Below are 22,242 nucleotides of genomic sequence, written 5' to 3' on the forward strand. Positions count from 1 at the left end.
TCAGGGCCAAGGAACAGAGCATCTGTTTTCCGGTGAGCTCCACCACTACAACACAGACCTGGCACAGCCCCACCGGATCCCCACAGTCACTCTGTGCTGAAGTCCCAGTGTTAACGCTGCAACGTCTGGCATGGGATCTGCCTGCAGGATCCATGTCCTGCCTCCTGGGATGAGAAAGGAAGCAGAGAGTGCACGTCATGACTGAGACTGGAGATGTACCTGTCTGGGGCTTTATTTCCTCTCCTTGGTTCCTGTAGTGTCTTTCTACCTTTCACCAAACTGTCTGATCCTCATGGGTGCTGAGGATGCTTCCCCCTGGGCTGAGTTGCAGTGGTGGCTCCTGCACTTTGCTTGAGCAGCAACAAAACACAAGAGGCAGAGCAAGTTCATCAGCTGGTTGGAGGCCAGGTTTGCAGACCCAGAAATCTGACCTGCTTCTTCCCCTGGGAAAGCTCTAGCCCCAGCATAGCTTTGCTGCAGAGAGACTGACGGCTGCAGCCCTCCCCTGCTCCCTTGCAGCCAGGCCTGAGCCAAGCCCTGGTGGCATCCCAAGGACTTGGAGTTAAGCCTGTTTTGACCCAAATGGCATTTCCATGGTGTTTCCCTGGTGTCTTCTTGCCCTACTGCATCCCAGCCTCATGCTATGGTCCAGCTGAGTCTTGAGCCCTGCTTATCTCAGAGGCCATAGAGATAAAGCAGGTATTTTCTGAAGGTCACAAGGTAGATTCATCCTCTGCCCCATCAGAAATGCATAGTTGGAGTTACAGCTCTGCTGTACCTCTGCGTTTGAAGGCAAGGGGCTGTGGCAATGCATGGTGTAGAGCTGCAGGCATAGGGAGCCAGGCTGCAAATTTGCCCTCACTTGGCTGCTCCCCCCAGTCAGGGCTGTGCTGCCTGTGCCTGCAGGGGCAGGAAGGAGTTAAGTCTGTAGGGTCTAGCAGAGTGAAGGCTGGATCCTTTCTGTGCTTCCATAAACCCCTGTGTGTGGGTCAGGGAAGCCTTGGGCCTTGCAGCCGGTGAGAGGCAGCCAGGCAGTGCAGGGTGGCTGTGGCATGGAGCATTCAGTGCGTTCCGCCCCTCGCACCTCCTGGCTGGTGCCACCAGCAGAGCCTGCCACACTGCAGTGTTCACTGTCAATGTCTCATCATTCATGTCCTACAGGGGACAGCCATCCCTGTCCCCTTCAAGACAGCGGTGAAGCCACAGAAGCAAGTGTGACCAAAGATAGGGGACTGGGATGCTGCTGTGCCTCGTGGGAGGCACAGGGACAGGGAGAGGAGCTGCTGGGAGAGCCAAGACAGTCAGGCTGTGCTGAGCCCGAAGTCCTGGACAGGGCAGGAGCCCACCAAGACCTTCTGGCAAGGTGTCCTGCACTTCTGTCTCCTGCTCCTATTGTTCCTTATAAGCTCATCAGGACTCCCCCACGGGGAAGGATGGGGGGGAGACTTTTCCTGGGGTGCTGGTGTGTGTCCCTGGAGGTAAATCCTGCCACCAGCATCCATGAAAGCATCAAAACCTTTCCTTATCTGCCCAGGTGACAGCAGTGATGCTCCAGCCTGTCCCAGGGGGGCTGAAAAAGATGTTTTCTTGCAAGAGCGGCCTGGGAGCACGCTGCCAGGCTGCAGGGCTTTGTGCTGTCTGCTCAGCCAAATTTTATTCCCCTGGGACCCTGCTCCACTTGTGCTGCCTGAGCCCTGTTCCTTTCTTGGCTGTTGCCAGCAGCCGGGGGGCCAGCTGGGCCAGCCCCCCTGGTGCGCCAGGGTCCCCTTAGCACAAGTCTGCCACCATTTTAGGGTCCGCTGTGGGTGTGCTCAGCCAGTGCCATGCCTGGAGCTCCAGCATCTCTCCTACTGCATCCCAGAAATCTCCCTCTGCTCCCCGGTAGGTGCAGGGTTCATCAGGCTGCTGAAGTCACCGGCCTGTCCTTGGTCCTTGCGGTACCCACCAGAGCTCCTGGGATCCAGGTGGTCACTGCAGCGGATGCACTGATCGTCCCCAGTGTCGTGTTGGCTGACAGTCACTGCCAGCCTGTGCTGGTTGTCTGGTGTCATTTATTCCTTCTTATTTTAATCCAGCACTTGAGCTGGGAGCTGCCATTATTTCCATCAGACTTGGGGTTTTTTTCCCAGATGAAAATTGACACAGGTTTTTTGCAATGCCAGGCAGTTTTTCTGCCTTCGCTTGCCTATTGTTTGAGCTGCAACAAAAGGATTGTCATCATTGAAAAATTGAGGACTTCTGTTGAGCGGCGCACAGCCTGTGGCACGGGGGTGTGTGGAGTTGCAGGCACGCTTACTGTGCTGCACGGGTGCCGAGGGGCTAAATCCACCCCCGGCACGGCTGCACCATCCTCAGTGCCCAGGCTGGCGGTACCCAGTGTCACCTCGCAGTCCAATATTTCCTATGTGTGATTTCGCAGCAGATGCTCTGTCTCTGTCCGTGCTGTGTCTCATGTCGCTCGTGCAACTGCCCGCACCTCTGCCAGTTCATCCTCCTCCTTGGTGCCGAGGGCTGAGTCACACCAGGTTGCACCGGGGGTGACTCCAGCCCTGCCGGTGTGTCGGGAAGCCCGGGCACGGCCGATCCTGTCCCCAGCTTTGCTGCGGCTCACCCTAACGTCTCCCTGTCCCATGTCTGCCCTTCCAGGGAGCCCCGGAAAATTATCCTGCACAAAGGCTCCACCGGCCTGGGCTTCAACATTGTTGGAGGGGAAGATGGCGAGGGGATCTTTGTGTCCTTCATCCTGGCTGGAGGCCCTGCAGACCTCAGCGGGGAGCTGCGGAGGGGAGACCGGATCCTCTCGGTGAGTTGTGGGGGATACCCGCTGCTGCTGTACCCCTGTCCCCCGCCACCCAGGGCAGTTCAACAGGGCCCAGCCCCAGCCCTGGTGCGGAGGTGGCCTCTGGGTGCAGAGCCGCGGCCTGCCCGGGCTGTGCCCTGCGGGGGGCGTCCTGGCCGGCCGGCGGGGGTACCCCCAGTGCGGGTACCGGGAGCGGGTACCAGAGAGGCCAGTACTGGAGGTGCCGGTACTGGGGATGCCGGTACCAGGCATGGTCCTGGGGGGCACAGGGGCTGGGTGATGAGGCAGTGAGAGTGCGGATACCGCGGGTACCGGTACGGGGGCGGGAGGAAGCGGGGCCGGGGGCCGGGGTGCGGGGCAGACCCGGTCGGACCAAGCCTCGGTCGATCCGGTTCAGCGGAGCCGCTCTCTCCGGCAGGTGAACGGCGTGAACCTCCGCAACGCTACCCACGAGCAGGCGGCGGCGGCGCTGAAGCGGGCGGGGCAGACGGTGACCATCATCGCGCAGTACCGGCCCGAAGGTACGGCACCGGCACCGGCACCGGGGCGGGGCGGGGCGTCGCATGGAGATGAAGGGGGCGGGGCGGCGGCTGGCGCGCGGGGCGGGGGACGGCCGGCGAGGCGCCGATTGGGGCGGGGCGGGGCCCGGGGGGAGGTGCGGACGCCGATTGGTCAGCGCGGCGGAGAGGGCGGGGCGGTGGCGTCCCGCCGGCGGTGCCTGCGCGGCTTTGTGTGCGGGCCGGGCGGCTCCGGGGCTGCTGCCGGGGTTGCCGCCGCCCCCCTCCGGCCTGTAGGTGAGCGGGGCTCCGCCGGCGTCGCCCGCGCCTCCCCGGCCCCGCGGCTGGCCCGGCCGCACGGGTCGGGCCGCTCCCTCCGGCTCTGGGCTCGGCGGGGGGCCTCGCCGGGAGGGGGGTGGTCTCCGGGGTGGGGGGTGTCTGTCTGCGGCATGGCGTCGCCGCGAGGCCCCGCTCCGTGGTCCCGTGGACCTTGCTGGGGGGGGGGCGGGGGGAGCTTCGGAGAGGGGCTTGGCCCAAGGGGATGGCTCCGGGACCGCCCCTGCGACCACGGGGCCGGCGGGCGTTGGAACCGGGGCCTCGGGGCACGTCCCCTACTCCGAGCATCCCCCCGCCGCCCCGCCGGTGCCTTTCGCTGGCCCCGGCCTTTAGTTCCCTCGCAGACGTGCCGGGGGCTGGTGGTCCCGCGTGGGGCGGCCGGTCGCGGCTGCGGGGGGTGCGGGCAGCTCCCCTGCCAAACCCCTCCCCGGGCCGGCGGTGCTGGGCTGAGCGGCGCCCGTGGGCCAAGGGGCAGCCCGCGGCGGGCGAGGGGCCGGGGCTGCTGCCGCGCCGTCGCCGTGTCCCCAGCAGCCCCGTGCCGCTGCCAGGATGCAGCAGTTCCCGGCCCCTGGGGAAGGTGGCCTGGGACCCACTGGTTTTCTCCCCCGGGACCTCTGGTCCTCTCCAGTGGGGCCGGCGTGCGGCCCCTCGCTCACCCTTGGCCTGGTGCCACCTCCCGGGTGGTATCGCTGGGCAGTGCCCTGCGGGTCCCTGTCCCCGCTGCCCCTCTGTCCCATGGCAGCGGCCATTGGGGCGTGGAGCCGTTAGTGCCACTCAGGGCTGTGCTGTGGGTGTGGGGTTTGTTTGGTTTGTGTGGGGTTTATTGGAGGTTTTTTGTTGTTGTTGTTTGTTTTGGGATTTTTTTTTCCCTTTCTTTCCAGGAAGCACTTAATGTTCTTGTAGTTCTGGCTCCCATCGCCACTTGAGATTTGGCAAAGATGCCAACCAAGAGTGGTTCCTGAATGTCAAACAGCACAAAATGTTTTGAAACCCCTTTAGACCTAGGCTGAAATGTTAGTGCTTTTCTTGCCGGTGGCTTTCCACGTCTGTGACGGCTCCTGGCCCGTGCGGGCAGCAGCACCTGGCACACAGGCGGCTGCTGTGAAACACAGGCTCTTGTGCCCAGGGAGCTCACCTCAGTGCTGCAGGGCTTGAAGGCCTGGGAGCCAAGGGCAGGGGTCTCCCTGGCGCGAGCCCCAGGTGCTGGTGAGACTGGGTGCCCTCGAGGGGATGCGTGCTTGGAAATGTTTGCCTTTTCTATGTGCATCGTGACTGTGGAAAGAGAGGGAAAGCTGGATCGTAAGATGCTCAAAGGAGGAGATGCTGGTGGAAAGGGGCTTTGAGAAGTTCCTCCCTGCTAGCAGAGGTTGGAGTGTGGCACCGGTCTCTTGTACGTGAGCGTGGGTAGGGCTTGCCTGTGGGGTGCTGGGTGAGTGCACGCGTGCTCTGCATCTGACCTCGCTGCGGCTCCGAGGGAGCAGAGGCTGCTTGCCCCCAGGCCTCAGGGGATGAGGAGCCCTCCCTGCAGGATCCTGCCAGTCACTAGGAGTGGAAAGAAGCAAAGACAAAACCAGGGAAGGATAGAAGGTGGTCCTGCCTTTCTTCTGAGCACCTGCGCCTGGCGCAATGCCTCTGACCACTGCTACATGCCATCAAGGAGGAGGAGACTGCTCCCTGTGATGGTGCCTCTGAGCTGTTTGTGAGGTCCCTTCCCCTTCAGCACTTCTCCCCCGACCTTTGCCCGCCACTATCACCAACGCTTGGGTTTGGCAATTCACCCTCCTCACGCCCCACGCAACAAAGCCTTGATATTCCTAGCCTAAAAATACAAAAACTGTGACAGCATTTCTCTGAGCTGGTCACTCAAAGGGAAGCGTCAGGCCGCGCAACAACTTCTAAAAGCCTCCAAGCTTTCCCCGTGGGCACTCCTCTGCTCACCTGGGAATGTGGCACGTGCGTGCGTCCTGTGCAGGGAGGTGTCTGTAATCCCGCAGCTGGAAGGTGTGCGGGGTCAAGGTGACAGAATGCTGGGCTGGAGGGGAAGGGTGGAGCTGGGGGTAGTTCTTGCTGATGGCCAGGCTGGAGCCTGTGGCTGAGCATCGCTAGGCTCTGCTGATGGCCTGGTGGAGCCAGCTTGGCCCTGGGTGGGTGAGTTTGCGTGCTAGGGAGAGGGGGGCACGTGCATGAGGCTTTATGCATGCTCAGGGGGTGTTTTCCAATGCAGCTCCCCTCCCTATAAGCACCTTCTCCCCTTGCACTGCTTTCTGGTGCTCAGGAATCACCCCCAGACCTGCTGTCTTGTTGGCTCTGCTGGGTATGTTTGCAGGTGCAACCACTCCAGTGTGTGCCGGTGCTGGGGATCCTTGGTGCGGGCAAGATGATCTCTGCCTGATCGTAATGGTCTGTGACTTGCGTGCACTCAGGCGTGCAGGGCTGTATCCTGCTCCCAGTGCTGAGCTCAGCCTGAGGTGCAGGGTCAGGCCTAGCTCCAGGGGCACCCGCACGCTGGGATGGGAAGAGCGGTGGGAGGGTGGAGCGGTGTTTTTACTGAGCTGCTGAGTGGGAATAGCAAATGTCCTGGCACGTGGCACTCACAGCGAGAGGCGCCAGGTCACCTGTTGCATATTTTTCAGTCTTGGTAAGTGTGTACTGAACAACCCGACACCTGGGTCCCATGGGAATGCTGGGGAGGTGGGGATCAGCTGTGGCTCACCTCCCTGCTGTGCTGTGGACGGGCTTCCCAGACAGATTTTGGCTGTGCAGGAGATCTTGCAGGATGCAGAGGCAAGGTGGCTGTGAGCCAGGGTGCAAAGGCGGGAGCGCTGCTTGCTGGCGGTTATCTGCCAGTAACTGTCTTAGAGGCTGCTCCAGCACACAGATAAAGGGGGGTGGCAACTGGGAGCATCCCATGCTCACTCCCAGGGTAGCATTGCCTCCCCTGCACTGGGGAGCGTGGTGGTGGGTTTGGTTTTGGAGCTGGCTGTTCCTCCACTCTGCACCCTCCTACAGCTGGAGTATGGGTTGGTGGCTCCTTCGGAGACCCCTTCCTAAACTGGGCTGTGTTTTCTTTCTGGGGGATAAAGCCAGAGCAATCCCTGTGTCCTCCTTCGGTTTGCTGCCTCCAGTCTGGCTTGTGCTTCTTGTGCCTGCAGGCTTTTCCAGCCCCTCCAAGCAGCGTGGCTGCTCCAGCAAAACTTGGAAAGCCCGTTTCCATGGAGTGCTTTGGCTGAGGTGGGGGCATTTGAGCTCTGCCCTTGGGTTTCATGCAGTGGACACAGTTTCTGGCAGGGCGGTGGCACCCAAAGGTTGCCCTCCCAGCATCCCCGCCCTGATGCCAGTGGCGGCTGAACCTGCTTTTGCCCTTTGCTGCCTGCCCGATCCTGGGTGGTGTATCCTCCATGCTGGGCTTCTTGTGGGGAAGGATGTTGTGGGAGGGATGCGAGTCCGTGTGGCAGGGAGCAGCGGTCCTCTTAGTGCAGGGTGTGCAGAAGGTCTGTGCCCTTGGTGGGGTTTGGGATGACTCGGCTGGGGCAGGGGTTGTAGTGCCCAGCTCGGCAGCTTTCTAGGGGAAATAGCTCTTCTATATCAAAGAGGCTTTACAGAGAAGCTACCTGCTTCGGACAGGTGCTCCTCTGGGCTATAAGACCTCATGGGCATCCTGGGGCAGAAGAAGCTGCACCACAGATGCTGTGGTCCACCCCGGTGTGGGGCGAGAGGAGCAGAGCAGGATGCAGTTCACCTACCTCTGCTGGGAACTCTGTAAAACCCCGGTGCTGCTTTGGTGTCAGAATTCAATTTTCTTATATTATAAGCTTTGCCCATGCCTGGCTGCAGCTGTGTTTCCCTCTGCGAGCAGAAGGGGCAGTGGGTGCCCCTCAGCGTGTGGCAGTGGGGCTCAGTGGGGTTCTGGTGACCTCCACATCAAGCAGCCAACTCTGCCCTGTGTGTGGCACCTGTTGAGGTCCTGTAGCAGGGGAAGGGGCTTCATGTGGAGTTCCTTGGCAGTTTTTGTGTGTGTATTACCTTGTTTTTTTGGTTTTGTGGTTTTTCTTGGTTTTTTTTTTCTTCGGTCTTTAAGTAAAAATGCATCTTTGCTAGCTGGGTGCAGGAGGGGGATGCCCAGGTGGTTTCAGCTGCAGAGTGAAGGGCTGGAGAGCCAGGAAATGCCGAGCTGTAGCTGCATAACCCCATAACCCCAGCCCCACGTGCCTCTGCACCGAGTGTCATCTCTCCCCTTCCTTGGTGAGGGGCTGGCTCTCAAACGCAGCCCGCAGTGCATTTGTTAGCAGCACATTGTTCCCGCTGCCCCTGTGCGATGCAGCAGCCTGCACAACCCCCTGCGCTGCTGGGGCTCCGCTTTGCAGTGAGCAGTTTCTTCTGCTGCTGGGGTGCTCTGGTTCACAAAAAAAGCTCCAAACAGCATCTAAACCGCTGGGTTGCGGACAAGGCTTTCTAGGCAAGTCTTGGAGCAGAGATGAGACCAGTCCGCTCTCGCTGGGATGCAGGGATGTAACTGCAGGGTGTGCCCAGGGGACGAAATCCAGGGTACCAGGTGAGAACTGGTGGGGTGCGCTGTGGCAGTGGTGGCATGGCGCTGCTGTTGCTTGCCGCCTGGCAAACCTTCCCTGCTTGGCCCTGGGTAAGCAGGGCCAGCGCCTCCACCCTCTGCTTGCCGGCGCAACCTTTGCACCCGGCTGAAGGTCTGGCTGGCACAGTGGCAGGCGCCAGGGTGGCGGTTGCTCCCTGCCTAGCGCCTGGCAGGGACGTGGCAGTGGCAGCAGCTTCTGGATGGTCCCCCAGCTCCTCCTGCGGGTCTCTGCCACTGGGATGTAGGAGCAAAAGGTGAATTCCTCCTCCTTGCTCCCCTTCCATGGATGGGAGCTGTGCTTTGTCACCCTCTTCCCCGTGCCTGCTGGGGAGAGCAGCTGTGCTGCCGGCAGAGCGGTGGGTGTGGAGACCCCCATGGCTGCAGTCATGCCTTGCTGCTCCGTCTGGTGGGTGAGGGTCTCTTGGAGAGGCTCTGCACATTTTGAACTGTTCTGTAGGTCAGCAGCTTGCTAAGCCCTGCCCAGCCATTCCCTCGCTGAGCTGCAGCTCAGTAGCAGTAGAGATGTCTGCAGCCCTTGCCCAAGCTGCCTGGGGGGACGTTGGAGTGGGCCTGGGAGCAGCCAGTGCCCTGCCAGCTCCAGGTGACCTGCCAGGGCTCCCGCAGGCTGCTGCAGCCTCTTTGGCTTCCCTTGTGTGGGGGGATGGATGGGCTCATGGGCAAGACGCCTCACGGACAGGCTGTCATTGCCTCTCCTGGCACTTACTTGCTCTGTGCTGGGGGGGCATGGCTCAGGGGCAGCTCCTGCCTGCAGTGACCAGCTCTCTCCCCACAGAGTACAGCCGCTTCGAGTCAAAGATCCACGACCTGAGAGAGCAGATGATGAACAGCAGCATGAGCTCTGGCTCCGGCTCGCTCCGGACAAGCGAGAAGAGATCTCTCTATGTCCGGTAAGGCTCACCGCCCCCCCCCCCGCCTGCCCCCTTGCCCCAGGCAGCCAGAGGTGGGTGGGATGGGTATATCCCCACAGGGTGGGATGGTTCAGCCTGGTCCACGCACCTCTGTGAAAAGGTGCTTTGGAGGCCAGGGAAGCGAGTGTGGTAGATGCATCATGAAGCCCAGAGGGTGCAGCAGGGAGAGTGATACTTCTGCAGTGGTTCACTGGGGGTAGATGCTCTGTGCTCCTTTTCTGAGGGCTGCTTCGCTTTGGAAAGCGCTGGTGTCTGTACAGAGCCCTGGGCAGCTGCCAGCCAGGCCGACCTACTGGGGACCACTGGGAAACAGGGAAATGCCAGGCATCCAGTGCCACTTCTGCTCAGGGCAGCATTCAGGGTGCTCTCCTCAAACCACTCCCTGCTAACAGGCTTTTCCTTGTCTCCTCCCACCAGTCCTGTAGCAGGATCTGGCTGGAGGGAAGATGAGCTCTTTGGAGGATTATTGCTCTGAGCCCTCGATGTGCTCTTGGTCTGGAGCCAGGCACAGGGCAGGCAGGGGTTAAGCAGCCATGCAGCAATAGCTGCTGCTAGTCCTGTGTGCCAGGGCAGCCCCTGCCCCTGCCTGCCTCCTGCCCACCGAAGCACGAGTTGGGTGACAGCTAATGAGTAATTTTAACTTGGTAATTAAAATAATCCGGTAAATCCTCATCAAGCACAGCTTGTTGCAGGTGGGAGCTGGCAGGAGCAGGGGATGCTTCTTCCTTGTGGGAAGGATGACAGTGGCTGAGGGTGATGCAGCTTCAGCCTGCATCTCCCACTGCATTGTTGCTCCATGCAGAGGGGCTTCAGGCTGTTGCCAGACCTGGTGCAAGCCCAGCCTGGCCAGAAGGGAGGGAGCTGCAGCTCTGGGTTCCTGCAGTTCACACCTTCCTGTTAGGCTCTGCAGGCATCTTGCATGATTTAGGATCCCAGTGCTTCGTATTGGGGGTGTGCGAGTTGCTGGGTGCTGTGTTGAATAAACATCTTGCTAGTCCTGCCCTTGCTCCCCTGCTGTCCCATGACCACCCTCACAGGTCAAGTAGGCTCCAGCCTGGGTCCAGCTTGAGTTGAGCCTGTGAGTCTCCTGATCCGTGCCTGGAGAAGTGCTGCGTGTATCGGGGTATGCCCGTGAGCCAGAGACCTCCCTGCTGCCTTTGGGCTGCTTGTAGCATCTTACGTCTCAATGCATGCCTCCACTTGGCTTTGGTGGCCTCTGCAGCAGTGTCCCCTCATACGCACCCAGGTGGCTTCAGGTGGTCACTGGGCAGCACCTTGCTGAGCGGGTGATCCCGGAGTCGAGCTTTCTCCAGCATGGCCCTTCCCAACCCTCCCCGGTTCGGCGGCCGCACACCCCACAAATGTGGCTGCACGAGCCACCGTGTGCCTGGGCTGCGCCAGCCCTGCTGGGCGGGGTAGTTTCGAGCAGAGTTTACCCGAAACCAGCTGAGCTGCTGCGCAGCCGACAGGACATCAATTACAGGACTTGCTACCCGACTGCTTGAGTCAGCCCCGTGAGGCTGCACTGCACCCCGCGTGCCATCAGCGGGGCCAGAGCCAGGCACCCGAGCGCCTGCCGGGGCCCACCGGGGCGTGCCGGCCCTCACCGTCTGTTTTGGAGCTGCAGCTGCACAGCACGGGCAGGGGCAAAGCGGATTCATGTGCTGCCTGCGCTGCATTAGGGCAGAGTCCGCCGGGGCCGGGGCTGTGCCGCGTGGGGCCGGGGCTCAGGCGGGCACCGTGCCTGGGCACCGGGAGGAGGCCGTGGGAGCCCCTGGCACTGCTCCCCTGCCCTCCAGCCAAACCATCTGCTCTCTTGGCTGCTCCCGCCGTGTGCTGTGAGCTGGCCCGGGGGCAGAACGGAGCGACCACGCTGCTGTCTGGCCCTTGCACCCTGTGCGCACCGGGGAGCACCCAGCCACGGTGGGTCCTGGGTGCCGGCACGGCCGGGGACTGGTCTCTGGGAGCATCGTGCCTTGGGGAAGCAAATGTCTCGTGCATCAGATCTCGTGCATCAGCTTCCCAGGTGTCTGGCCCTTGCGCAGATCTTGCTGCGCCTGCCCTGGGATGCCCGTGGCTGCTGTGGGAGGAGGCAGGGAGCCGTGGGGCCAGCGCTGCTCTGCGAGGCAGGGTGCGGGGTGTGGGCAGGGCACCCCACAGCCCGCCTCCGTTCGGGAACCGGCCTGACCAGTTCTTGGCTCATGCTTTGCTCCGGATGGTGCTGGTATCGCAGGAGCTTGCTGGCCATGCGTAGCCTTGTATTTTGGCCAGGAGCTGCCTGTGAGGGTTGCTTACCTCCAGCAAAAGTGCCCTGTTGTGCTTTGCTGCCAGCTCCAGCGTGCCACGCTTGGGTGCAGAGGGACCAAGCACGAGAGCTGCCCCAGCCCTGAGCAAGCTGGGAAAGGGGAAGCAGCCTGGTGGCTGGATGTGCCTGGATGAATAGGGCTGCATTGGGTCTCATCCCAAAGAGCCCTCCCCGAGCCACCGGACAAACCCTCTTCTCCTCCCCATTCAAGACTGGCTGCCTTGACCCAGTCCCAAGTGACCTGAAAGGTTTCATTGCCTGGTGCTCTCCTGGCAGCACTGGAGCAGGAATCTGGCTGAAGAAATGCCTTCGCAGCTCTGCTGCTCCATGGGAAGCTGCTGCTCCACAGGGACCTGCTGCAGGGTCCCTCAGCCTTCCCACTTGCACCACGCGCTCCCCTTGGGAAACGCTGCAGTGGAAGGGGAGGTGATGAGCAGGTCAGAGGGTGTCCCTCCCGGTTGAGGGAAGCTTGTTAGTGCCAGGATTAAATCAGCAGTGAGCCGGTGTTTGTGGTGCTTGGGCTCGTGTTGGGCTAGGGGGTGAGCAGGGCCAATGTCAAAAGGAGTGAACATAGGGGTTGTGCTGGTGACCTTGGTTTGGTTTGTTGCAAAGTGGATATATCAAAGCAGACACTGTTTGAGATAAGACATCAGTAGAATGACTTGCCTGTGAACGTGAAACCACTAAGAGCAGCTTGTGGGTACAGGCTGCAGTGCTGCATGCAATGAAGTGTGTGCAGGAAGGGTTTGGGTTTAAATCTAGTTTTAAAAAATAATTAAAAAATATTTTCTGTAACTGGTTAGTTTAACATTGAAGATAATTTTAAACTAAATGAACTGTTCTCGGGGAAGGTATTCAGGAGTCTGAAAAAGATCAGTTGTGAAAGCAGAGACATACGCCCTCAGATGCGTTCCTGACTCACAGGCTCTGAACTAATGTCCCCCTGTACATAAAAAACGTGCGTGCTCCAAGCACCCCGCGGTCTCTGCCTGGGCAACCACCCACCAGCACTGGGGTCTGATGTTCCCCGTCCCACTCCTTGGCCCCACAGCCACTGGGAAGCGACGGTGGGGAGCAGCCCCCCACCGCAGCTCCCTGCTGCCCTCCCACACACTGCTGCTTTCTTGAGCCTGCGTGAGCTTCACCTGCTCCTAACCACAGCCACCGTCAATGTGTCCGGTTCGCGTGCCTCTCGCAGCTAGGGTTAAGAGTGAATGGGTTTGGTCCAGCACCGTTATTCCCACGTTGCGTGCTCCAGGGCTTGTGCTGAACCCACCAGCAAGGAGGGGCGTGCTGGTGGCTTTGGCGGGGGCCTTCCCCAAAGTTTGGGCTTAAGTCCTTTAAGGTATGAAGGTGGCAGTGCCCCAGGAGATGGGCAGTGCTGCTGCCCTCGCTGCCTGGCCCTGCTCAGGGAAGGCATTGCTCCTCTCTCTGCTCCTCTGCAGAGCCCTGTTTGACTACGACCGGACCCGGGACAGTTGCTTGCCCAGTCAGGGGCTCAGCTTCTCCTATGGGGACATCCTGCATGTCATCAACGCCTCTGATGATGAGTGGTGGCAAGCCAGGCTTGTCACACCCCACGGCGAGAGTGAGCAGATTGGGGTCATTCCCAGCAAGAAAAGGTGAGTGTCCGTCAGCAGGATACCTCCCAGAGCTCCCCAGCCTCCACGAGCCCTGCAGCCCTTGGGGGTCTGCTCAGGGTGGAATCTCCTTGTGGTCCCAGCCCACCTGCCCCTCTGTGGCCATGCAGTACGGAGGGCACTCCGGTTGCGAGCTGGGGCTGCATGCAGGTCTCCCTGGGGAGATGTTCCCCAAAGCTGGGTGAGCCTGCAGGTGAGGAGGGGAGTGCTCAGCCCCATCTGTGGTCCCTGTGGGGATGAATAGCTGGTGTCAGCCAGTCTGGGGCTTCAAGTGAGAGCCGAGTCACAGCAGTGACTGCAAGCTGCTCCTTGTGTCCTCTGACAACCTGCCCAGCTGTGTGAGCCCAGGTCCCCTGAGACTGGAAGTTGCAGGGAGCAGAGGACCAGGCTGCCACTGCTTTCGGGTCTACAGAATGAGCCCCACCTCCGTTCTCCATCCCTCCCCTCCTGGGAAGGCTGCCTTGTCCCCCTTGCTGCTCCTGTAGAGGCTGGCCTTGGCCAGACCTCAGGCAGGCAGCCCTACATCTGTCCCTCTTGGGGAACAAGCTGCCCTTTGCCAACGAGGCCACCACCCAAGGGTGCATGGAGCCACCTGGGGAGCCAAGCGGGCGGTACGGAGGGCACATGCACGGGTCTAGCAGCTCTTTTTCCCCTTTAACTTCTGATCAGGGTGGAAAAGAAGGAGAGAGCGCGGTTGAAAACAGTGAAGTTCCACGCCAGGACTGGCATGATCGAGTCCAACAGGGTAAGTGCCAAGCTGGGGCTCAGCGGGGCACCCAGAGCCCATAGCCAGCAGGGGCAGGATGAGTCCCAGCAGCCAGAGCTCCCGGTGTGGGGCAGCTGGAGCATCTCAAAGCAAAGAGCAGTGTGTCTGCATCTGGTCCGGGCCCGCATCTGCTCAGCAGGAATCCTCTGTGACTGTGCAGGGGGTGAGCAGAGGAGCCTGGGATGGTGTGAAAGCGCTGGGGAAGGACCCCAGCCTGGAGTGGTGCGGGAGCAGAGCCTGTCCGGTCATGGCCTGTGGCTGGGAGCTGACTGCAGGCAGCTCATGCAGGTGAAGACAGCTGCCCTCACCCCTCGTGCGGAGCACTTAGTGAGTGGACAAGGAAGGGAGAATGGCCTGGCTACCCCTGCAGAGCTGCTGATTGCCCTGTCAGCTTCCTGGCATCCCTACCACATGTTTTTCTCCACGCTTAATTTTTTTCCTGCATTACAATTTTCATGTAATCTCCATGATTTCATTTGAGGGTAACTGCCCTGACACAGCTCCTCATTGTCTCTTCACTTTAATTTTTCCCACATGCGTTAAAAACCATTGTTTTTTCTGTCCTCCCTTCCATCTCCATGTTCTTCAGTCGATCAAAACGAAACGTAAAAAGAGTTTCCGTCTCTCTCGAAAGTTTCCATTTTACAAGAGCAAAGAGAACCTGGCCCAGGAGAGCAGCGGACAGGAACGTAAGTAGCAGCTGGCCAGAGAGGGCAAGTGTGCGACCTTCTGGTCCCCTGCCCTGCGGGGATAGGTTCGGCACGTTTCCACAGGCAGGGGTCCTGGCATCTGCCCGTGCTCGGGTCTGTGCTCCACAGTCATGCCAGCAGCTAGGAGAAACCGGAGCTTGAAACAAAAGCAACGGTTGCGGGCTGGCACTCTCTTTCTCTCTCATGTTCAATGTCTTCATCCTTTCATCCAACTTTACACCCACCTGACCCCTGCTCTCCCCCCTCTGCTGCGGGCTCTGCTCCCTCCCTCCACCTGCCAAGGGCTTCTCCCCTTCAAGCGAGGGGCTGGCCACCTCCTGCAGAGCTTCTCCTGTCCCTGTCAGGGCTAAGGGGCTGGGGGGGTCCCAGAAGAGCTCCCCATCTCCCCTAGGAGTGACTCGCAGCTCCGTGTTCCCATATGAGAGCCCTTGCCTCGGGTTAAACCCCGTGGGCACTGGGGAGCCGTGCCCTCGCTGGTGGAGGGGCTGCCTGCCTGCAACTTGGGCACATCTTCGGTAGCTGGTTGCAGACACTGGGGGGTCCCCAGCTCTCACCTGGCAGCACCGTGGGGCTCCCAGTGAAGGCAGGGCATTCAGCTTCTTGCCCCAAATCCTGACAAGGGCAGCACTGGAGAGAGTTGCTGAACCCAGCGCCACTTCCTCCCAGGTGCGAAACTGCATCCACTCCTTCAGCAGGCGTCCTCCCACCTTGGGGAAGAGGGTGTGGGCAGGCAGAGCAGTGTCTTTGCCCTGGTGCCAGCCCAGCAAGCACGTTCCCTCCCCTCCGGTAGCTCTCCTGGGCATGATGCAGAGGCAGGAGGTTGAAGCCAGGCTGCTCCCGGGGGCTGCCCACATCCCTCTGCTGCCCGTGCCAGGCTGGCGCCAGCTTCCCGTGAGCTTAGCAGCCAGCACGAGCCCCGGGCCTGCGGTGTAGAAGTCTGTGTCTGGGTATCTCTTAGTGCCTGGATGTGGCTGGGCTCCCGTCAGCTCTGTGCTGGAGCTGGGCGCTCAGTGGGGTGCTGCTGTCAGCCAGTCCTGCAGCGCAGCGGTGTACGAGACAGGGATGAGGCAGGCAATGCTCTTCAGCATCCCATGTCACAGACCCGCAGCCAGCTCCCTCCCTGTGCTCTGCTGCTCTCCATCCCAGCTTGCAGTGGGGGGGTCCTTCCCCCATGTTTCCACGGCCCGTGCAAGCACTGGGGCGCAGGCAGCTAACAAGCAGGGGTGGAAGAACGTGCCCCCCTGCCATGCGTTAGAGGACTGGCTGCGCTGTGCCTGCCCCCAGAGCGGCCAGGCTGTCCTAGGGGAGCACAGAGCCACTGCGCCCTGCCAGGGCACCCCATGGGGCATCACGGAGGAACACCTCGGCCCTGCTTGCTAGCAGCTCGGGGCTGCAACCGCTTGGTCCAGCAGGTGCTGCCGTGGCCACCCTGCCCTCCCCAGACCCAGGGTGGCCCTTGGGGGGCTCTTTGGTAGAGAGAGGGTGAGCTCGGGAGGCGGGGTCCAGCCTCACAAGGCAAGATGTTGGCAGCAGGCTGATGGTGTCAGCTCTGAAAAACATTTAACCTCACTTGCAGTTGCAGCTCTGGGCCGTTCTGCACTCCTGTCACTAATGCTGGTCTGGCTCTGTCTCCCCCGTCCCTCTGACTCCCCTCTCCTGCGCTCTCTTCTCTCCCCCTCTTCCCCCTTCTCGCTGTCTTGTGAAATCAGGACTTCCCTGGGTTAAGTGACGATTATTATGGAGCAAAGAACCTGAGTAAGTCTAATTTTGATGCACATCGTTCACTTTCCGTCGCTGGCATGCCTGGTGGTGCCTGGGGAATGGCCGGGCTCTGGTCGGGGCAGCTGCGCTTCTCTGGGTGTGGGGAAGGAGGAGCCCCGTAGGTGATGCTCTCTGCCGGGATGCGCCACATCTGGGCCACATCTGCCGGCAAGGCTGCTGGGCTTGAGGTGCCGCTGCTGCACGCGGGAGGGGACGGGGCAGTTTGCTTGGGGATGTTGGCCGTGCCCTAAGTGTGCCCAGCTGAGGGCTGCCTGCCACACCGGGGGTGAGCTGTACCTCCTCATCCTCCCCTTCCTCCTGCTCCTGGCTGGGCTGGCTGCTGGTTTAGCTCTCGGAGACTTGAAGCCACTGCCAGTGCGGGTGGGAGGTGGCCGTGACCATGACGGGTCCGTTCTGAGTGGGGCGGGTGACAGTGTTTTGAAGTGTTGCCACCTTCTTCTGGGGCACCGCGTACCCAGAGCTGTAAAACAACCATGGTGGGAGCCTCTCAGCCCTCCCAGCTGGATGTGGGTCCCCTGCCGAGCTCTGCACCCCCAGTGACTGGTACAGAGCCCGCCTGGGGGCAGGCAGCGGCCAGCAAGCCTCGGTGGGGCAGTTGCAGCACTGGGATCAGCCTGAGCAAGCAAAGCCCCAAACTCTGTCCCATCCTGTCGCTGTCTTGTCTCTGTGAGCCCCAGCCCCAGAGGTAGGTTCCCCCATGCCAGCGTGGAGCTGTGCCCTCCCCTGCCACCTGTGTGCATGCTGCACCCGCCGCCCCCCGTGGGCACCCTGCCTCCCTCGGCCGGGGAAGCCCAGCACCTGCACGTGTCTGCCCGTGCCTGCCAGGCAGCCCTCTCCTGGCATCCCTGCCTTCTCCCAGAGTAGCCCAGCATCCCTGCGCGCTCCCCAGTTTCCCAGCAAAAGGTGAGAGATGCCGCCCTAGCCCATGCAGCGCAGGCTCATCCCAGCGGGTGCTGGGGTGCAGGTTTTTTGGGAGACTGGTGCTGCCCTGCCCTGGGTCAGTAGTGCTGGGTGACAGCCAGGGTGCCCCGTGCCTTCCCCCCGTGCTCCTTCTGAAGGGGGTCTCTCTGGTTGCTTTGCAGAGGGCGTGACATCAAACACCAGTGACAGCGAGAGCAGTTCCAGTAAGTGTGCGTCTTGCCTGCTCTCCTGCCCCTGTGCACGCGTGTATGTTTGTCTGCGCATGTTTTGGCACTTCCATCTTGTCTTGTCCTGGTGGAGGTTCTGTTTGGAGGCTGGTCCTTCCTGCTGGTGACGGATGCTGCAGCCAGCTGCCCCCTTGGGGCTGGGGGGAGCAGGGGCTGGGGGGCAGGAGCAAACCTGCCTGCTTCCCTGCTCTGCTCCAAGGCTGGATGGTGGGTTCCCAGTCCATGGTTGTCCCCCATCCTCTGTGCCTGCTGTGGGAAGCAGTGGCCAGAGGCCGGGTCTGTAGCATAGGTGGCTCCTGGAGCCCAAGCATGTACAAGAGCATGGGGGTCCAGCTGCAGTGAAAGCTCCCCCTCTCCCCGGCGCATCTGCTGAATATCTGCAGCACATCTGCCACCCACCCCACAGGGAGGATGGTGTGTCCCAGTGGGCCCCGAGCCTGCAGCAGCAGGGAGGGAAAGAGGAGGCTTGACCTAGACCTGGGACGTGAATAATTAACGTGGATCACGGGCTGGTAACCACATGCCCATCATGCTCCACGTCAGCTGGCAGCGTGACAGGGCAGTGTCCCCAGAGCTGCGGGAGGCTGGCGGGGGCAGGAGGCAGCCCCTCGCTGGTGCAGAGGGGCTGGAAAGCTGCTGCAAGCACTCACCTGCCTCTCCCTGGCTCTGTTGCAGAAGGACAAGAGGACACCATCCTATCGTACGAGCCGGTGACGCGGCAAGAAAGTAAGTCCTGGCACTGAGCTGCCCTGTGCCTGCTCCAGTGTGGGTACCTGTGAGCCAAGGTGACCGGTACAACCTCCTCCCCTCCTCTGCCATACCAGTATGACACCCGGTGAACACAAGGTGTATTTCTTGTCTGTTGGGTGCAGCAGGAGAGCCGGGCATGCACGTCACCTCACGGGGCTTTCCCTGGCCTTGATTGTCCCTTTTTAATCAACAGAGGAGGCTCGTGACCTGGTCTGCAAGACCAAGGGAGAGATCCAGAGCTAAAACTGGGCTGGGCTGTAGTCCCAAGCTGAGGACCAGGATTATCCCTCCCTACCTCAGGCCAGGTGCCTGCTGCAAAGCAACCCTCGCCTCAGCCCACAGCGTTTAATCCTGCTGGATGCTCAGTCCCTGCAGACCCTTTTGCAGGCTGAATGGTCTCAGCCTTGGTGGTCGCTCCTTGCCAAAAGCTGAATCAGATTCCTGGGCTCCTGTCACTCCCCGGGTTCTGTGGCATCCTCACCAAGCTGTCCCTGTTGTCTGGCTCCCGCCCCAAGTGAGGGAGCAGCTTTGCTGATCTGCAACCCCAGAGACCCACAGCATCTTCCCCAGGGCTGCTGAAATGGTTTGGGTAAGATGGGAAGATGATGACTGTGACCAGGAGGAGATAGGTGGAGGCACCTTTGTGTGCCCGTGTGAGCAGGAGCACCCACTGCCAGCAGGGAGAGGGTGGACTGATGCCAGCAGTGGCAGTAGGGTCAGCTGCCCACTGCGCCGGCAGGACCTCAGGCTCTGGCTCTTGTTCACAGTTCACTATGCAAGGCCGGTGATCATCCTGGGGCCGACAAAGGACCGAATTAACGATGACCTCATCTCCGAATTCCCACACAAGTTTGGTTCCTGCGTGCCCCGTAAGTCCCAGCTGGTGCTCGGTGCCCTTGCTGGAGGGCGGGGAGAGCGGTGGCTCTGCTACTTGCAGGGCTCAGCCCACGGCGTGGGGAGGGGGCCAGCAGCGTGGGTGGGGTTTCTCCCTCCCGGGAGGTTTGGTGTGCATCCCTCCTGGTTTGCTCACGATGCCTGCTCTCCTCCAGACACTACCAGGGCTCGGCGTGAGAACGAGGTGGACGGACAAGACTACCACTTCGTTGTATCCCGCGAACAGATGGAGAAAGATATCCAGGACAACAAGTTCATAGAGGCTGGGCAGTTCAATGACAATCTCTATGGGACCAGCATTCAGTCAGTGCGGGCAGTGGCGGAGAGGGTGAGTGCCGGGTGGCATTCTGGGGACCAGCATCCAGCCCAAACCTGGACGTGTCAGCAGTTCCCCTCCGCTCCCCATATTGCTAACAAAGGGCTGTAACCACATTAAACAAGCATGGCACGAGTCTCTCCTCCCTCCGGGGTCCTGCCAAGCCACGTGGCTACTTTTCTTAGCCACGTTACTCCACCTCAGTGTGGTACCTCCGTCATCCAAGCTCCACCCAAAAGCCTGGCACTGGTGGCACCAGCCTTGTGCTCAGGAGCTGGCAGGGCAGGGGTGCCCAGCTGCCCTCCTCGGAGCAGCGGCTCCGCAGGAGCGCTGGACTGTATTGATGGCTTGTAAATTGTGTCACCAGTTCAACGGTTCGGTCCCTTTGCATTGCTGCTGTCCCACCCTAAGTAGATGGGAATGTAAGGCCACTGGGAGCTGGCTTCTGTCTCGGGACTGGGTTTTCCATCTGTGCGGCTCCTTTCCTCTTGTGAGCATCCCTGTATGAACAAGCTGTTTTCTGCACAGAATAGACTGTGTGGGTAGGTCTGATCCTGATTGTCTCCTTTCTAGGGGAAACACTGCATCCTGGATGTCTCTGGCAATGCTATCAAGAGGTTGCAACAAGCACAACTTTATCCCATTGCCATTTTCATCAAACCAAAATCCATTGAAGCTCTCATGTAAGTGCAATACTGTGTTCTGTGCCTCTCCAGGGCGAGCAGCTCTGACACATCAGGGATTTGTGTGTCTGCTGCCTCTGCTTTTTAGAAAGCAGCAGAGATTGCTGCTGGTGCTGAACTTGTCGCTTGTTAAGGGTGGCTGGGCCCTTTGCTGTCTCTGTGGTGTCCGTCCACATTTAATGCCGTGGTGCATCCCAGGCTCCATGGATTGCTCTGGCTTAAAGCCCTTTGTTCACCCCAGAGAGGATTATCCATGGGAAATCTAAAAATGCTCCCAAATGTGCCTGGTATAACCTGCTCACCTGGGCCCCAAGTCCAGCCAGGCGAGCTGCTGACAGCTTGTAGTGGTGGATCGCAGCTGGATGGTTGCTGAGCCGGGACAGCCCTGGGGAGCAGAGGGGAGACCTTCCCTGTATGCCTAAGGGGGAACCTTCTGCTTGTCCTGCTGCTCCTGGCCCTGGGGAGCGCAGGCTGGGAAGGTGTGAGAGACAAGCTTGCAGCTCTTCCAAGCAGCAGCAGAGGATATTACGTGTGAGGAGATTTAGTAGCTGGAGATGGGCTCTCAGATCAGAAGAGACTCCACTGGCACTGAGGGGACTGGGAAAACCCCTTCTCAAGCCAGAAGCAGTCAAATTGCTTATTTGGGTGTTGTATGAAGGCGAGGGAACCTAGGCAAGGGGGATGGTGACAAGCTCTGGAGAAGCAGGGAGACTTCTGCGGTGGTCTTGAAAATTTGGAGGATTGTCTGGATTTGAGTCCACATTTGTGGCGAAAGGGGGGTAGCGATGGTGATGGGAAGAACTGTTGGAAGCTGAGATGAAGTGCCAAGGCAGCAGAGAGCGTATGGGGAAGGGTCCTGAGTCCTGCACAGCTTCCGTCCCTGGTGTGCGGAGGCTTCCCAGGCACCCTGGCTCCATGAGCTATTTTTACTTCTGTTCATTGCTAAGAAAAAGAGCTAAGTTGCTATTTTTTTGTACGTGGCAGGGAGATGAACCGGAGACAGACGTACGAACAGGCCAACAAGGTCTTTGACAAAGCCATGAAACTCGAGCAAGAGTTTGGAGAGTATTTTACAGGTGAGTGTCCTGAACAGGCTTGTATCTGATTTGTTTTATTTTTCTGGCTGGCAGCTGTGACCTCTCTACCAGCACTGTCTCACTGCAGGGTCATGGGAAAATGTCCAGCTTCATCAAAGCAAAAAAGAAATGGCTCTTTGCCAGCAGGGCTCTGCAAAGCGACTGCTCCAAGATCAGTGGATAAGAGTAAACCAGCTCTAGAGAAGGACATAAGTTGTCAGGCAGGATTTTCCAAGTTTGTGAGAGCTTATTGCCAACATTAATAATAATAAAAAAAGAAAAAAATCCCCAGGCAGGAGTAGTGCAGTGTAGATTCAGGGTGCTGCAAGGCTACAGGAAATAAAACTCTCTGAACATGGGCAAGGGGAGTGTTTTCAAGAAGAAAAGAGAGTCATTTTAAAGAGGAGAGAGTAAAAATTAGTGACCTAAATGGCTGAGACTGTCCTGAGTTATTACAAAACATCTCCCAGAAAAAGACTGGAAGTTTGGCTGGCTTCCTAAGTAGTCTTGGCTGAAGAGCTGGTCAGGGACTGCCTGGTGCTTTCTGCCTGCAGACGTGAGCTGCTTGTGACACAGGCATCCTTGTGCATTAAGGAATTCATGTTTCTAACGATTCATTCTGGAAAATCACGGGCAGGTGAAGAGGCAGAGAAACTGGTGTGCCATCTTTCCTGCAGTGCACTGTTTCTTCTAAAGCTGAGGAGTGATAATCCTGCCAGCCCCTGCATTACCCACCTAACAGCTACTGGGAAAAATCCCAAGCAGAATATTTTCCAAAAATGGATCTCAGCTGAGCAAATGTATGGGTACAAACAGTGTAAAAGCTTTCCCCAGACCTCCTGTCCCAGGCAGCAGTTCCAGAGCTGCCATGCGCTCTTCCAAGAAGAGCGCAATGAAAGCGCACGCCGTGGTTTTGCCAGACCCTTGGCATGCTACATCACCAGGCTTGGATGGTGAGTTTGAAGTTGACCGGGGAAAGGATCGCTCTTGGCTGAAACCCATCATTGAAAGTGGGTAATGGG

The 22,242-nt window shown here is 59.7% G+C and overlaps 1 protein-coding gene across 14 annotated transcripts in view; it reads left to right on the top strand.

Annotated features, from left to right (window-relative positions):
• Window positions 1-22,242, top strand: part of DLG3 (discs large MAGUK scaffold protein 3) — a 79,173-nt gene that overhangs the window by 55,008 nt on the left and 1,923 nt on the right. For 6 of the 14 annotated variants that reach the window (XM_056359276.1, XM_056359273.1, XM_056359272.1 and 3 more), the window contains 12 exons: window positions 2,647-2,803; window positions 3,219-3,321; window positions 9,015-9,129; window positions 12,901-13,077; window positions 13,765-13,840; window positions 14,451-14,550; window positions 17,436-17,477; window positions 18,177-18,227; window positions 19,019-19,120; window positions 19,301-19,473; window positions 20,035-20,144; window positions 21,129-21,220. In XM_056359276.1, coding sequence (XP_056215251.1) covers window positions 2,647-2,803; window positions 3,219-3,321; window positions 9,015-9,129; window positions 12,901-13,077; window positions 13,765-13,840; window positions 14,451-14,550; window positions 17,436-17,477; window positions 18,177-18,227; window positions 19,019-19,120; window positions 19,301-19,473; window positions 20,035-20,144; window positions 21,129-21,220 — 1,298 coding nt within the window. Of the gene's footprint in view, window positions 1-2,646; window positions 2,804-3,218; window positions 3,322-3,497; window positions 3,595-6,202; window positions 8,186-9,014; window positions 9,130-12,900; window positions 13,078-13,764; window positions 13,841-14,450; window positions 14,551-16,280; window positions 16,327-17,435; window positions 17,478-18,176; window positions 18,228-19,018; window positions 19,121-19,300; window positions 19,474-20,034; window positions 20,145-21,128; window positions 21,221-22,242 lie in introns of those variants that run through there. The other 8 variants (XM_056359277.1, XM_056359282.1, XM_056359283.1 and 5 more) reach the window with 5 other exon arrangements.

Source organism: Falco biarmicus, chromosome 14 (assembly GCF_023638135.1).
Source record: "Falco biarmicus isolate bFalBia1 chromosome 14, bFalBia1.pri, whole genome shotgun sequence".
Taxonomy (NCBI): domain Eukaryota; kingdom Metazoa; phylum Chordata; class Aves; order Falconiformes; family Falconidae; genus Falco; species Falco biarmicus.